Source organism: Eleutherodactylus coqui, chromosome 6 (genome assembly GCF_035609145.1).
Source record: "Eleutherodactylus coqui strain aEleCoq1 chromosome 6, aEleCoq1.hap1, whole genome shotgun sequence".
Lineage (NCBI taxonomy): Eukaryota > Metazoa > Chordata > Amphibia > Anura > Eleutherodactylidae > Eleutherodactylus > Eleutherodactylus coqui.
In genome coordinates, this window is record NC_089842.1 from 199334262 (window position 1) to 199349595 (window position 15334).

At 44.7% G+C, this 15334-nt stretch overlaps 1 protein-coding gene across 1 annotated transcript in view; it reads left to right on the forward strand.

Annotated features, from left to right (window-relative positions):
• STXBP6 (syntaxin binding protein 6) overlaps positions 1–15334 on the forward strand; it is a 62824-nt gene that overhangs the window by 22345 nt on the left and 25145 nt on the right. The window contains exon 2 of the mRNA XM_066608582.1: positions 6630–6811. Within this exon, the coding sequence (XP_066464679.1) occupies positions 6658–6811 (154 nt within the window). The 5' untranslated portion in view covers positions 6630–6657. The remainder of the gene's footprint in view (positions 1–6629; positions 6812–15334) is intronic.

Sequence of the window (15334 nt, forward strand, 5' to 3'; positions counted from 1 at the left end):
ATGTAGCCCTAATAGAATAAATGACGCCGCCTTGTCCGTGACATAACGGTAAACTTTTTCCCGGCTAACGCAGCAGGAATGCATTCAGACAAGGAACGTGACTGTAGTAAGAGTTGTCATGTGTAATACTATGGCATGTGCTATAATGTTACAGACTACTTATATAAGCAGGATCGTTATGATGCAGGAGTTGGAATGTTTCACCAGGACGGGGACCATAGACTACTTCTGCTTGGCTTTCTGGAAAAGTGCGTGCAGCTTCTCCCATAAGGGATTGATTGCTAATTTACTATCTAGTAATGGTAACAACCATTGTAATGCCTTGCATGTAAGGGTGTTTTTAGACGGAACGATTATTGTTCAAAATATCGTTTCAACGAGTGAAACTGAATGATAGTTGTTCATTTTTCGTTCGTCCATTCACTTATCATTCGGTTTAAACTGCGCTCATTCAGTCCTTCTCATTCACCTACGCAGGAACTGAATGATTCTCATTTTAACTATGATATTTACCTGTCTAAACGGGCTGCATGATTGCTGACGAGTAGGCGGTGACGTCATCCGCTCGTTCAAACGAGAATCGGCTCATCTAGAAGGACCCGAACTGTAGGCCCTAATCGCACTGTAAGCTGGTTGAGAGTGAAGATACATTGACCAGCCGATACACTTGTGGGAAACTTTTTATAATTTATTACCGCCATTTATGGGTGATTTATGGCCCCGGCAGTAAGGGTAGCAATCCTTGTTGAGCTCAGATAACCGTGAAATGTAGCAGGTGGTGGTTGTTGGTGGCCACATTATGTCTACATTCAATCCAGATGAAAACACTCCATTTTTTGTGCTCTGTAAATATCGCCTTGTCCTGGCAGTCAACAGCGCAAATCCTTTTCTGAGCGTGAAGATATTTGCCAGCTGCTTACTGTTGAAGATGCGTGTGTAGTGTAGGAGGCGATGACTACCAAAAAAGACGTCTCCACATCTGACCTCACACATACTGGATAGCCATTGAGGCAGATCTCCGCTTTCGAATGTAAATCTAAGGAGAGGATCCTAAATGGAAGAAAACCTTCTTAGGTTTTATGTAGACCTTGTTGTAGAACTGTCGGCTGGGCCTGACTTTGGTTAGCTGGTACTACCCTGTTTCCTCGAAAATAAGACTACCGTGAAAATAAGCCCTGCTCTGATTTTTGGGGATTTTCAGGGAGGCTTAAATTATAAGCCATACCGTGAAAATAAGCCCCTGCTTAAAAGGAATACATTACCTAGCAGCCTCGGTCCAGGTCCCTCCCACTGCTCTCCTGAGTTTCGTCACGCTTCTTGTAGTCCCACCTCCAGGAAGCAATGGCTCTGATTGGCTGAGCAGCGCTTGAGAACCAATCAATGCAGCTCTGTGTGAACCAAGTGGAGCGAGCGCTTCCTGGGGTCTGGATTTATGAATCCTCTAACCAGAAAAAAATCTTCTGTGGGTGGCCGAGGACTGCAAGATGGGCTTCGGAGCTCCAGAGAGCAGCGGGAGGGACCTGGACCGAGTCTGCTAGGTAAGTATAAAAAGACCCTGTCTTATAAAGTGCCTCTTTATAAGACAGGGTCCTTTTTTTTTCACAGAAACACGGCATGCAGAAATTATTTAGATGCCCCTTCCTCAACTACCCTTATAAAAGTAAAATAAAAAATAGCAGGTTACATCTATCACAAACAGTGTATTTTTCTGCATTGAAAATGAAGAAAATAGGAAAAGCTTTTGTAAAGTCACTTTATTTTCCATACCTTTTTTTTATATACTACTCACTCTCCCTAATATCTTCTCTTCCAACCACTATCATCTGCCTACTATCATTCGACTCATCCAGTATTCTCTTTACAGCCAATATCAGTTCTCCTAGAATGCATCTACCTCCCTATTAGTGTTGTTCGTCGTGATCGACTGGGCGCTTTAAAATTGGTCCGATTGTGTGAATCATCCCATTCTGATTTTTAGTAGAAATCGCCAGAAAATATCAGCTTTCTGCTTGTATCTGAAAGGACGGATGTGTTGCCTTACATTGCTGGAGCTCTAGCTTTGAATCGGACCCTGATGGGATTTGAACCTGGGACTGCACCACTGCAGGGCAGCAGTGCTAACCACTGGTTAGGTGGTTAATTGGCGATATAAAGTTAGGGTGCATTTAGACACAAAGATGAGCACTCAAAGGATGGCTTTTGAGCAATCATTTTGCATAAAATTACTACTTGGTATTAATGCCTATTAGTACCAAATAGTAGCCTGTGAGCTGCCAGGAGCTGTATTTTTGGAACAGACCACCTGCAGTTTGCTGAATACATTCCCTGTTTTGCCACGGGGCTGACAGCTGAGACAATGCATTCAGCTGTTATCAGCGCTTCCCGGGCAGAACACAGCGTGCGGTCCGTCTAAGGCTGCCTGTCCACGGGTGTTGCGAAATCCTGCGGCGGATCTCTGCTGCGGGAGCCGCCGCCCGGTAGCAGGCTTTTGAGTGAATTTTGAGCTATAATCGTTGTCTAAATGGGCCTTTTAGACCTGACAATCTAAAGACTCAACAGATTTATTATCGGATAAACTGGCGCATTTTAAGACTGCCTAGTTTGTTTGCAAAGTATAACTAGATAGCATTAGTAAATCTCTCCCAAGTGTGTATATCTCACCCCCTCCTACCTTAAAACACCTTAACCTTGCCTCACAGGGATATTTTTTAGTACATTTGATTCTAATTGTAGAATCCGTGATTGCTGTCTGCGGAAAAACACAGGTATTGAAATGTATGTAGTTTAGTTTATTTTATTTTGTTTTTTTCCCTTCGCACTCACGGATGCTACAAAAATTGTATCCTGCTCTATGCAGAATCCAACCCGTTTGTGTGCAGCCTGCCTTAATCGCTCGGCCTTGCTTATTTTCTCTCACAAGCTTCTCTATAGGACTTGAAAAGCAGCAGAAAATGTTATAAGTTTAAAAAAAGAAGAAAAAAAAGTTATGAAAAACCCTTGAAAGAAATGTACAATGGAGCCCTTTGGGGTGTTTTTTTTTCTTTATCTCTGTTGCATTTACACTTTTTTTGCTCCTTGCAACAATGTATTAAAGTGCTTTATGCTTTAAGTGTAACAACTTTGGAATAAATAGGCTATTCATAAAGCGAAAACCGTGAAAATGACTTTGTTGTGCTTTTTTTTGCTGCCGTGCCTCCTCCCTCTGCTCAGCAGCCGCACTGTGTATCTGCAGCATTCTCCTTTTGTTATTACCTGTGTCAGGAGGTGGCTGCTGGAACAGATGTCCTGCTTCTAGTCTGCGCTGGGAACCTTCCCTCCTGCAGATGCTGATGAATGTTTCCTGCCGAAGGGAAGATTGTGTCTGCAGATAGATGTGGTCATCAGTGAGCAGCATCTGAAGAGCACGCAGTGACCGTCCTGTTGTAGAGACAAGTACAGGGGTCCTACCTGCTCTTACAATACATTATGCTAAAATATGGAAAGAACTTGATTAGGAAATATTCCAAATTGTCTGTCCTAATTATGTAAATGTATTGCAAGTTTGACAGGTTTCATGAGATGAGTTGAAAGCTGTAGTCAATAGAGGATCATGTTTGCAGTAATGAATACCTTTTTTTTTTTTTTTTTTTTTAAATAGGGGTGTACTTGTTAACCTTGGGGGGGGAAAAGCTGCTGCTCTGCGCCACACTTTTAGGGTAAGCGCAAACTTGCTGGAATTGTTGCAAATTTTCAAGTGTGGATTTGTGCATGTAAAGTCCAAAGCAGATTGAATTAATTGGCCATGTGGGGAGGCTTTGAATTCTGATGCACTTAATGCAGATTTTTTTTTCCACCTCGAAATTATACTATGTTTCTGATTTTCAAATCTGTCCCATCCATCTGAAAGGGGTTTGATTGGGGTGACTAAAGTTGTATTTTCCTGCGGGAAAGAAAAAACAAGCAACTCTTCAAAAACTAAACAATTGCAGCCGTAAGTCTTAGTAATGCCTGAATTTTATGGTGATCTCTGGTTGACTTGAAGCTCTGGTCTTGGGGGCCTTCTACACAGGACAACCGATAGGTTGCCTCTGCAACAATCCTTTCCGTGCTTTTACACACAAACGGGGTCCGTGAATAGAGGCGGAGCAGCTGCGGATCGTTCCGGCCCACGTGCCTCTATTGACAGTCAACAGGCAGTTATTCATAAGTGAACGACTGCCTGTTTACACGGAACGATACATGCAGAAACTGACTGAGAAGCAAAAGGGAATTTGAACAATTTATCAGCTTGTGTAAAAGGGCCCTTAACCCTTTCCAATCCAATGTCGGGCCTGCCCCGACATCATCATTTTCCTCCACAGCTCCAATGTCGGGGCAGGCCCGACACTGCAGTGCAGGAGTGCATCTGCACCCGATCGGCAGACACATCGGGTGCAGATACACTCCTGCACTGGTCCCCATCGAGGACCCCCTAGGAGAAGGCAGAAAGGGTTTTTTACCCTTTCTGCCTTCTCCTTTACACATTACATAGCGCTCAATTAGCGCTTTGTAATGCATAGAGATTCCGTCCGGTCGGCGATCATGTGACCGCCGGTGTTACCTGACCCCCGGCGGTCACATGAACTCCGAGCCGGGAGCCTGCACTGTGGGACCTGCTTACCTGATCGGCGTCTTGCGCGTTCTCCTTCTGTCTCCCGGCCCGGCGATCATGTGACCGCCATGTGCCACCTGACCCCAGCGGTCACATGATCGCCGAGCCGGGAGGCAGAAGGAGAATGCGGAAGACGCCGGACAGGTAAGCAGGTCCCTCCACGGTGCAGTGAGCACCTGCACCCTCCTGAACTCTGTCAGTTCAGGAGGGTGCAGGGAAAATGTATTTTTTCTCACCCATTTTCCCCAGCTCCAGTTTACTTGGAGCTGGGGAGAATGGGTGAGAAAAAATAAATGGATTGGAAAAGGTTAAGGTCCACATAAATACTATGAAACCCCATTTCCAACAGATGTCCGGAGAAAGAAGAATTAGACGTGTTAAATTTCAACACCTGATCTTTTTGTTCTCCCTGGAGATGAGCCCGAACTAGATCTGTGTTCCCCTATAAAACACATGAATGCTCAGCCAAGCATGTAAGGATACGTCAGGAGGCTGATATCGAAGGGGTATGGCCCTTATTGACTAGATTCACACGGCCGTATGCAGGTTGTGCCTGGGGAATTGGGCGTAACTCACTTTGAACAGCCTACTAACACCCATCTGTGTGGTGTCCGATCTACACGGACCCTACACAGTCATTAATACATAAGTTAGACTAGGACAGCGCCTTGAGAAGGTGATTAAAGGCAATTGTGTCGTAAAAAAGGTAGGACTCACCTGGTGTGGACAGGCCGCCGCACCACTGGTTCTACTTCGCCTTTCTGATAGTGTAGCGCCCGTCCACTGCCACAACTAAATCCCGCTCGGTGACTGCAAAAAATGGGAGAGCATCAAGGATATTTCCAGGGTACGCCCGTACCTCGGCCGCAAATCAGGACAAACGGGTTACAAAAACTCAGCGCTTGGAAGTGTGTGAATGGAAAATCGCTAAAGATTGTGTATAAAGTATTTTAAATTTACTTTAAATAAACATTGGAGGAATACCTACTCTGCAGAAAAAAAAAGTTGGAACCTGGATAAAATGTGTGATAATTGAGATTCTTGAGGATTCTTGACTGCGAACCCCTTCCTCAAGTAAGTTATAACTTTCTATACAATCTTTAGCAATCTATTCGCACTTTTTGGAGTCCAGGGTTTTTGTAACCTGTTCATCCTCGTAGGCTATTATGGGGCCTTGTGTTGTCCATGGAATACGTAATCGGCACACGGCCTGAAAATATGGCCTTGTGAATGTTGCTTATTTTTGGTGTCCTGAGTTGCGGCACAGATTGTATTGGATACAATTGATATCATTGTATGTCCTCTAGAATAATGACTTCATTGAGACCTTTGCCTCCGGCGATTGGCAGTATCATCACTCTTAAAGAGCGCTCAGAATGAAAAATCTCGAATGCTGATGACTGAGTGGGGTCGATCATCCACAAATAATTTCAGTTTTTTCTATATTTTCATTTGTTGAGTCACTAAAACCATTGCTGGACAGGTTATACTAGCCCATATCTTAGAGTCCGGGTGCCGCGTTTTCTACTGTATTTTTATGGCAGGCATTTCAGCTGTTAAATTTCTCTTACTTTGGGACTAGCTGAAGCTTTATATACTTGCAGCCGTACTGGAGAAGCAGTAGAGAATGGATTTGACGTCACGGTCGGCCATGCGGGAATAGCAATTAGTCTGTTGTCTGCAGCTTCATTAGACATGGTGGAAGGGAGAGTTTAGAAGAGGACTGTAATGCGAGTGGCTGCAGCAAGGATATAGTGGTAGAAGGAGATGTGGTTTACAATACGGTCACAGATGTATGATTTTTTTTAATCCGGTTTTTGTTCAGTTTTTTGAGATTTGATATCTTTTTGTCTTGGTACATAGTAAACACATGCATATGAATTGTAATAGGCCTGTATACCATGATTTATAGCATATTTCCATCTGCTCCCTGTCATCCATGCATAGATTAGTTTTGGTTTGCAGAATTCTGATCTTTCGCTTTCTTAAAACCCTCTAGGTGAAGCGTCACATTTATCTTATGCGCCATGTCTGCTAAAGCCACCATTAGCAAGGAGGTCTTCTCTCCCCAAGATGAGCGTATGCTGGGGGCTGTACTTGTGAAACGAAGGACCAAGAAAAAAATTCCATTCCTAGCAACAGGGGGACAAGGAGAATATCGCACGTACATCTGCTTATCAGGTAGGCAATATGTATATTTCACTTTGTGTATATTTCGCTTTATAAGATGAACTTTTCTTCCCCTAAAGCGGATGTGCCAAAATTTAAGTTGACTCGCACATGTCCGGCCGGATCCACTCCTCAGAAGGGTAGGAGAGCAGTTCTCTTTCTCCTATACACTGCCTCCCGTATGTACTGCTGATTCGTGGTGAGCACCCGCAGGAACTGCTGCTTCTCCCTCTCCTCCACCAAACTGCTTCCTCCCGCCATACCAAGAAAGGATAGGAGTTATAGTAGCCCTCTGTTGCCCTGCGCTATCACCTAAAGTCCCCGAGGGAGTGCAAAATATTATTTCCTGTATTCCGGGTCTAAAACCTAGGTGCGTCTTACCCTCAAGTGTCTTTATATAGCGAAAAATATGTTTTGTTTTTTTTTACTCGTTTACTGTAATCCTCAGCATCTCTGGTGTAACTATAGGGGATGCGGTTGCCCCCGGGCACAGGAGCCTTAGGGGCCCATAAGGCCTCTCTTCTCCATTTAGGGAGCCCAGTACTATGAATAAAGCATTATAGTTGGGGGCCCTGTTACAGGTTTTATTTACATTGGGGCCCAAAAGCTTCAAGTTACCCCTCTGTGTTGATGGGTTAAGAGAAGTTGGGGAGCCACGATAACTTTTGCACCCGGGCCCATGAGCCTTTAGCTGCGCTCAGCATGCCATGTTTATCTAACTTTGTATCCGTACGTGTGCTTATCACTATTCCGCTGTGTCTTACTGCACAGAGACAGTTTTACTCTCCATCTTAATAGGTAACCGGTTGCATAAATTGAATTTCCCTAATAAAGCGTCATCATTGCTGCAGACCAATTCCAATATTTCTATAGAAGAGTTGTTGGAGTTTCACATTGCCACAGTTGTCCTTGCCATCTTCTACAGTGCATTGCCCTACCACAGGCTGTTATGAGCCACATTAGGGTAATCAGTTCGTGGTGCTATAGACATGCATTATATCATTTATCTGTTGCAAATGGGATTGTTTTCAATAAAAACATTGTATTCAAGAAGTACTATACAATGTATGTGGTTTTCTAGCTTCATCTTTAAGCGTTTGGTCCAGTTGTAATGTCAGGGCTGAAGAGCTATAATCGGCCTTGCCATCCTTTACCCCATAGTAACGCTGATGCTGCCTTCAGATTACCACTTCACAGCAGTGATTCTATTGGGAGGAGGAGGTCTGAGGCCCTCCCTTACCATGCTAACGCTTGTCATTAGAGGCACAATATAAGTGAATGGGCAGTAACATAACTCCCCATTGGTTGTCCACGCACTCCCTGTTGAAGTATGGATATTTTTCTTTTTTGTCTGACTACATAATAATGCTGCTTTAATTTACAATATCTATAAGAATATGGATATGAGGTTCATCGGAAGCCGGAACTTGAAAACGATTATTTGCTGAATTTTTCCTGATTACTTGTGAAGTAGATTTAATTCTCAGTCACATTAAAATTGGAAAAATTTCATGTCCTCCTTCCTTGGAACAGGGAGAGAGACAGGAAAATTGCACATCTTCTCTGCTGTTGCTGGTCTGGCCTCCCCACCCTCTTTGCTCTGTACACACTGACTAAAATGGTAAGGTAAAGTCCCCTGGTGCAAGCACAGAGTCATGACTGACTCTTAAGGTGAGGTCACATTGTGACGTTTTCGTGGCAGATTGTTTTTGCAGGGTGGTTTGCCATTGCCTTCCTCAATCATTATTACCCCCCCCCCAGCAAGCTGGGTACTCATTTTACCGACCTCGAAGGATGGAAGGCTGAGTCAACCTTGAGCTGGCTACTTGAACCTAAAGTGACAGCTGTAAATTTTAAATGGCTTTGGTTGTGATGTTCTTTTAAAGACCAGAATCGCAGCTTTAAAATGACACCAAAAGCGTGTCAGTATCTGTGATATATCCGGAGCTACAGTCCTTTAGAATAGAACGAGCTCTGTTTGTCCTTATCCAAAACTGCTGGGGTTGACATAAATCATAATTGTTAATTATCTTTGATACCTCACATACACTTGTTAGAATACTAATGTTGTTTAGGCTCTGATACTGTCCATGTCAGGAATAGTCATAATTTATGATAGTTGTTCACCACCAAAAAATGCATTTTTTTTTTTTTCAAGAATTGCCGACTTCCATAAAACGGCTAAGAAGTTATGTCCTTGTTCTTCACATACAAAAGACTGGATCTAAACTCAACAGAACCCCTGTGATGCCAACACTTATGTTGCTCTTCCACGTTGGCTAATCTCATTGTTTATTGTGATCTGCAAAACATAGAGATCTTCTTTATGTGCACAATGTAGAATGGCACCAGAAGGCACTCAGCAGACAGGTACTTTTTATAATGGCAAAAGTGTCTTGTGCTTTTCCATTGAGATGCAAGGAGCGGATTGCAGGCTACTAATTAAAATATCAAGCAGGATAGTCTTTTTTTTCATGCAGTGTCTGTAAAATGAAACTGTTCCTTTTTGCATGTTCACAGACCCTGAGCACTACATTGTAAAGCATGTCTTCTACTTGACATGAAGTCAATGCAGAGGGTTCATTCTTTACGCCCCCTTCTTGAGCTGCTAAATTATGGGTCTTCTAATAGGAATCTATTCTAAATGCTTCAGAAATATAGCCGTTAATGTATAACTTTGTAAACCATGTTTTATAGGAAAAGGTTTAGATTAAATCGAGTCTAGTGATTTGATTAGTGGTACTAAAATATAATCTGCAAGAAGGAGATGGTGAAATGTCTTTAGGGTGCCATCCACTAGATGGTAGCATACCTACAAGTCAAAGTCGGACTTACTGGAAGGCCTTGTAAAATGACTGGGGATAAAAAAAACAAAACCTTCGGCCTCCTGCACACAGATGGAAATTCCACGGCTGGATTTCCCGCAGAATTTCCAACCGTGGAAGCTGCCGTTGGATTGCGTTAGAAAACGCAATCCTAGGCAGACAGCCGCGATTTGTCCGCGCGAAATCTCGCGCGGAAAACAAATCGCGGCATGCTCTATTTCTGTGCAGGTCTCGCAGAGCCCCGCACAGAAACGTCACTCCCCGGCCGCTGGCTCCGCTCTGCGCATGCACCGGCTGAGCAGCAGCCGTCACATCACAGAGCCGGAGCCGCGAGAGCAGTTGAGAGCCGCACTGGTCCCTGCAGGGGCTCGGGTTGGGTCCCGCTGAAAGAATTCTCGCAGCAGGATCCGACCCGGCTGTTTGCAGGCGGCCTTCCTTCAGAAGCAAAAGATAACTGTACAGGCAGCTGTGTCAAGATTTTTGCCCCTTGTCCATGTACAGTATGACCCACATCTATAGGCCTCTTAGCCAGCCAGCAATCTACTGCGCACTGAAGAGGGGCAAAAAAAACCGAATCAGATGTTTATACATGATTACCTTTACCTTTTTCTTTTTGAAGGAGACTTTGGCTTTGACTTAAGAGGAAAAGAAGGGAAAAAAAAGGGGGGGGTGAAAGACAGTAAGAAAAAACTAAGGGTGCATTCAGATGACCGTATATCAGCTGGGTTTTCACGCCCAGCCGATATACAGCGTCTCTCTCTGCAGGGGGAGGAGGCTGGAAGAGCCAGGAGCAGTGCTCTGAGCTCCCACCCCCTCTCTGTCTCCTCCCCGCCCCTCTGCACTAAGTTCTGGGAATTAGCTCCGCCCCATCCCGCCTCTCCTCATTGAAAATAGTGCAGGGGGTGGAGAGGGGGCGGGAGCTCAGAGCACTGCTCCTGGCTCTTCCAGCCTCCTCCCCCTGCAGAGAGAGACACCGTATATCAGCTGGGCGTGAAAACCCAGCCGATATACGGTCGTCTGAATGCACCCTAAGGCCTCATGTCCACGGGAAAAAATAGGCCCACTACGGATTCTCCATGGAGAATCCGTAGCGGGTCCCTCCTGCCCCGCGGACATGAGGGCTGAAAATAACATACTCACCCCTCTGCACGCTCCGGATCTTCCCTTCTTCGCGGCTTGATCATCTCTCCGTCGCGGCCGGATCTTCTTTCTTCGGCTCGGCGGATGTGCTCGGCACGCCGGCTGCGGGCACATCCAACGGCCCGAAGAAAGAAGATCCGGGTGCGATGGAGAGAAGATCAAGCCGCGAAGAAGGGAAGATCCAGAGCGTCCGGAGCAGGTGAGTTTAATTCTGGTGGGGGTCTCCCGTGGATCCGGACGGCTTCCATAGGCTTAAATAGAAGCCTGCGGGAGCTGTCCCCGCGGGAGACCCGCACTAAAATGGAGCATATCCGGATTTTTTCCTGCACGCGGGACCTGCGCCTGCAGGGAAAAATGACATCCGCAGGTATTTAACCACCTGCGGGTGTCTAATGCATGGAACCGCGTGCAGGAAAAACGCTGCGGATTGTAAATGTTAATTTGCCCGTGGACATAAGGCTGGGCTTACAGGGTCGTATGCTGAATCCGCTTGCAATGGTCTGCAATGGATTCCAGCTGTGAGACCGGCTGCGACCCTGCGTACGGCCCGTGCAATCTATTGCATATGACCGCGTACTCACGCAGGTGGTCATGTGCAGTACACCTTTTTTTTTTTTTTTTGTTTGTTTATATTTTCCACGCCGTCGCTTAGCAATGACGTGGGTCCCCACAGCCTATACACAATGTAATTGTGTTAGAGCTGCGGGTATATATCCACGACCATGGAGCACAATAGGCTCTATGGTTACGGATTCCAAGGTAAAATAGAACATGCTGCGTTCTGTTTTCCACAAGTGGATCACACTATTCCAACCCGCTAATTTAAGCGTAACTGCGTAATCCACTGCATTCGATTGATCCGCATATTGCCATGGATCAATCGCTCACAGAATCTGCAATTACTATCCGCTCGTGTGAGACTGGCCTAATTGATATTGAATCGAAAAAATCAAAATCATTAAAAATGTATTTCTTTAGCATAAGTCCATTTTCCAGGTCACGGTGGGTTTAAGTCTGTCAAATTTTAATCTGCGGAAGATGTACAATGGAGGCCAAAAAATCCTCAAATGCAAAGATCCTCATATTCTGCTTACAATAATGAACATGTAGGAGAAGGGAAAAGGAAGATCTGGGGAGAGGATTTGTAGATCTCTCAATCCCCTAGTATGCTGCAGCTCAAAATCTCGTAATGTTGGCAAATCCCAAACGCTGGCAGTACTTATAAGGGCCTAATACTGTATTTATTAAAATAGGCGTGGTACCTGCTTACCCGGAATCTGATATGGACTGGAAGGATATAGATAAATTGCATCCATATGTCAAATTGTTGCATGGGGAAACTTCAACTCCATCTATTCTGTACAAAAAAAACTAAGTTTTTCTAAAAAGAATAGCCTTTGGTGCCAGCCAGTTTAGTAAGATGGCCTTGTGTGCTGAGGCAGATATATTGAACAAATTTTTTTTACTGCCATGAGGGACCCGTATTAACCCCCTGACCAAAGAGAACCCATGCCTGTGTTGGTGCAAAAGCAGAATTGTCCAGAATGTGTGTTAGCAAAAGTGTGTATTTGTTGCCAGGAGGAGCATATTTGGGGCATGCCTATAAACAATGGAAGTGGTCCACAACTGCCTCCCTACATCTAGAACCGGTTGGAGGAAATATATTACCCATATAAAAGCTTCTTTTTATTGAGAGGTATCCTTTGTGGTGTACAGTGGTATGATATTTTTAGGTCAATATTTAGTGATATCGGTAGTGATCGTGGTGTGGCGGTATTATTTGGATATTGTATAGCGATAAAATTGGTAATAATATACAGTTACATTATGAAGGTAATATTTAATTATTGTATGTAGATAATATGTGGACCAGGCATAATGACAACAATGTTATATGAGAAAAGTAAGTAATGGTGCTGTTAGGTGACGTGGCAGATAGCTGTGTGGTATTTATTTATTTTTTAGACTTTCCCGCTGACTGGTGCCTGTGGTGCCCGCCACTGAAAATCCGACTTGTCCTGCGCGTACTCTCTCATGCAAGTCTATGGAAGAGTGCCTACATGGCACTGTGAAGAGTCAGATTTCAGTGCCATTGAAGATCTTCAGCAGAGGATACAACAGGAACCAGGGAGAAGATGAGTATAAAAAAATACTTCACCCGAATCCTTGCCATGTTCCCTAACGGCACCATAATTTTATGGTGTTAGGAGATGTGAAAGGCAGGCGGGTAAAGTTAGCTTATGGTGCTTGTTGGGGACATGACGGATTCTGGTGCTTTAATAATGGATCCCAAATGTTCTTTACTATAGCAATGAAGCAATTTGATGTTAAAACGTCATCTCCCCGCCTATTACATAATAAGGCGTTGCAGCATGCCTTATATCCGCTCTACTGCTACACCACCATCTACTTTACTCAGGGCCCATTCACGTCAGACAGCACTTGGATGCACGTCTAGGTGCCGTCTGAAGCCTTTGGGACATTGCTGCAAATTTTTTTTTCAGATTGACCATCAGTCTGAGTGGAACAGTGCCTTTCTAAATAGCCTAATTGGCTATAATGGATCAGAGTACTGTCCTTAAAATATATGGACAGCACACAGACCGAAAATGTGCACCATGTGACTGAGCCCTTGCTGTTAGCGTATGTTCATACAGCAGAATCCGTGTCGGATTTTTCAGTGCAGATTCCACCTCTAAAACAATGACAGAAATCTGCAGTTCAGCTGCGTATTCCTGCTGAGGGTTTGCTCTTCTGTCATGAATTTATCCCTCATCAGTGGACAAATCCATGTTCAAGATGATATATGGACTCTGCGTCAAAAAGTGACTTTTTCCCCCTCTTGTGGTTGGAAAAAAACAGCACCGCTTAGACTACATCGTTTATTCCCATTCAAAGGAATGATACAGTTTACTTGTGTGCATCTGTGATGCAGGAGCCTTGCAGATACTGCAGCTAGTATGTACCGTATGAACATCTCTTAAGGAGATCCCAAAATAAAATTCCTCACAGGACACATAATCTGAGGGCTAAAATTATATCTAGACTATAGGGTAGATTTATGAAAATGCCTAAAAAAAAATCTTAGCTGCCCCTAGCAACTAATACAGTTTTTCTTTCAGACAGTTTTAAATAAGTCTGCCCCATAAAAAATGAATAGAGCATCTCTCTTTCGCCCAACCCGCTCTGCGGCTGTCGCGCCTGCCCAACCCATTCTGCGGCTGTCGCGCCTGCCCAACCCGCTCTGCGGCTGTCGCCCCTGCCCACCCTCTCATGATGTCATGCACAGAAGCCTGGATCGCCTAGGAGTTTTGAAATCCCCATGGCTCCCGGCTCCTGAAGGTAGCCCAGGAGGCAGGAGATATCACCGGGTACCATCGGCCCCTGGGCCGTGATTGCCAATATCCAATGGATACCGGCGATCACATAAAAGTAAAAGAAAAGTTAAAAAGTTAGTTTCAGCTGCCCTCGTGGATTGGATCCATGAGGGGAGCTGAAAATACTCACCTCTGTCCTCCGCGATGTCCTGCGGCGGTCTGGACCTTGCGCAGGATTCTACGCATGCACCGATGTGGTGCGTGTGTCTAGAAGACCCGGAGAGCCCAGCAAATTTAAAATCTCCCTGCACCCGTCTCTCAAAGATAGCCGAGTGCAGGGAGATGTCACCGGGGACTGCTATATGCGGTTCCCAGTCACATGATCACTGTTATCCATCAGATCCATGTGGGGAGGTGGAGATGAAAGCAGCAGGATGCCCAGCCGTTACCTGATGAAGCTGGATATGAATGTTTCTATTCATTGATAGCTAAAAAAATCACAAAAATGTCATTTAAAAGAATATTAGAAAGTGCCATAAACTTTCAAAATACAGTGACTAAAGGAACAATATGTTGTGCTTAGTCAGGTCCTACTACATGACATAGGCGTATTCTTTTTAGTGGCATATAGGGTTTTCCTGGAGCGTTCCATTTAAGCTGGCCACAAGCTTTAGCCTTCATGCACGCAAACAAGATTTCTGCCCGATTTTTCAGATTTGCACCTATTCATTTGAATGGGTGTATGCTAATTGGCTGCTTTTTTTTTTTTTTTTAAACACTGACAGAAAGTCAAAGTTAAAAGATCGCAGCATGCCCGATTATCAGACAAAAATGGCATGCACATATCTGCGGAGTCCCGTACATAGGACTGCACGTGAATGGGATGCAAATAGCGATAGGCTGCTGTTACACCAGCATTTCTTCCCTGCAAAACGCAGGAGGCGCTGCACTGCTTGCAGGTAGCAACAGGATTACTCTGTTCAGTGACTATGGCGAGTCCAGGCGCTAACTGTAGTCAGCGTTTCTCACCCTGCCAAATGCATGGAGATATGCTGCTGTGTAGGGTGCCTTCACACACAGCTGGTTTGCTGGGGATTTTGTTGCAGATCTGCAGCAAATTTCACCCTTGCAATTGAATTGAAAAGGAAGGAGTGAAATCTGCTGCAAACCTACAAAAAGTCGGCTACATAGAGAGGAAAAGCTGTTGGAGGGTACATCCAAACTCCCTCCAAACACATGCACATTTGGCTCAG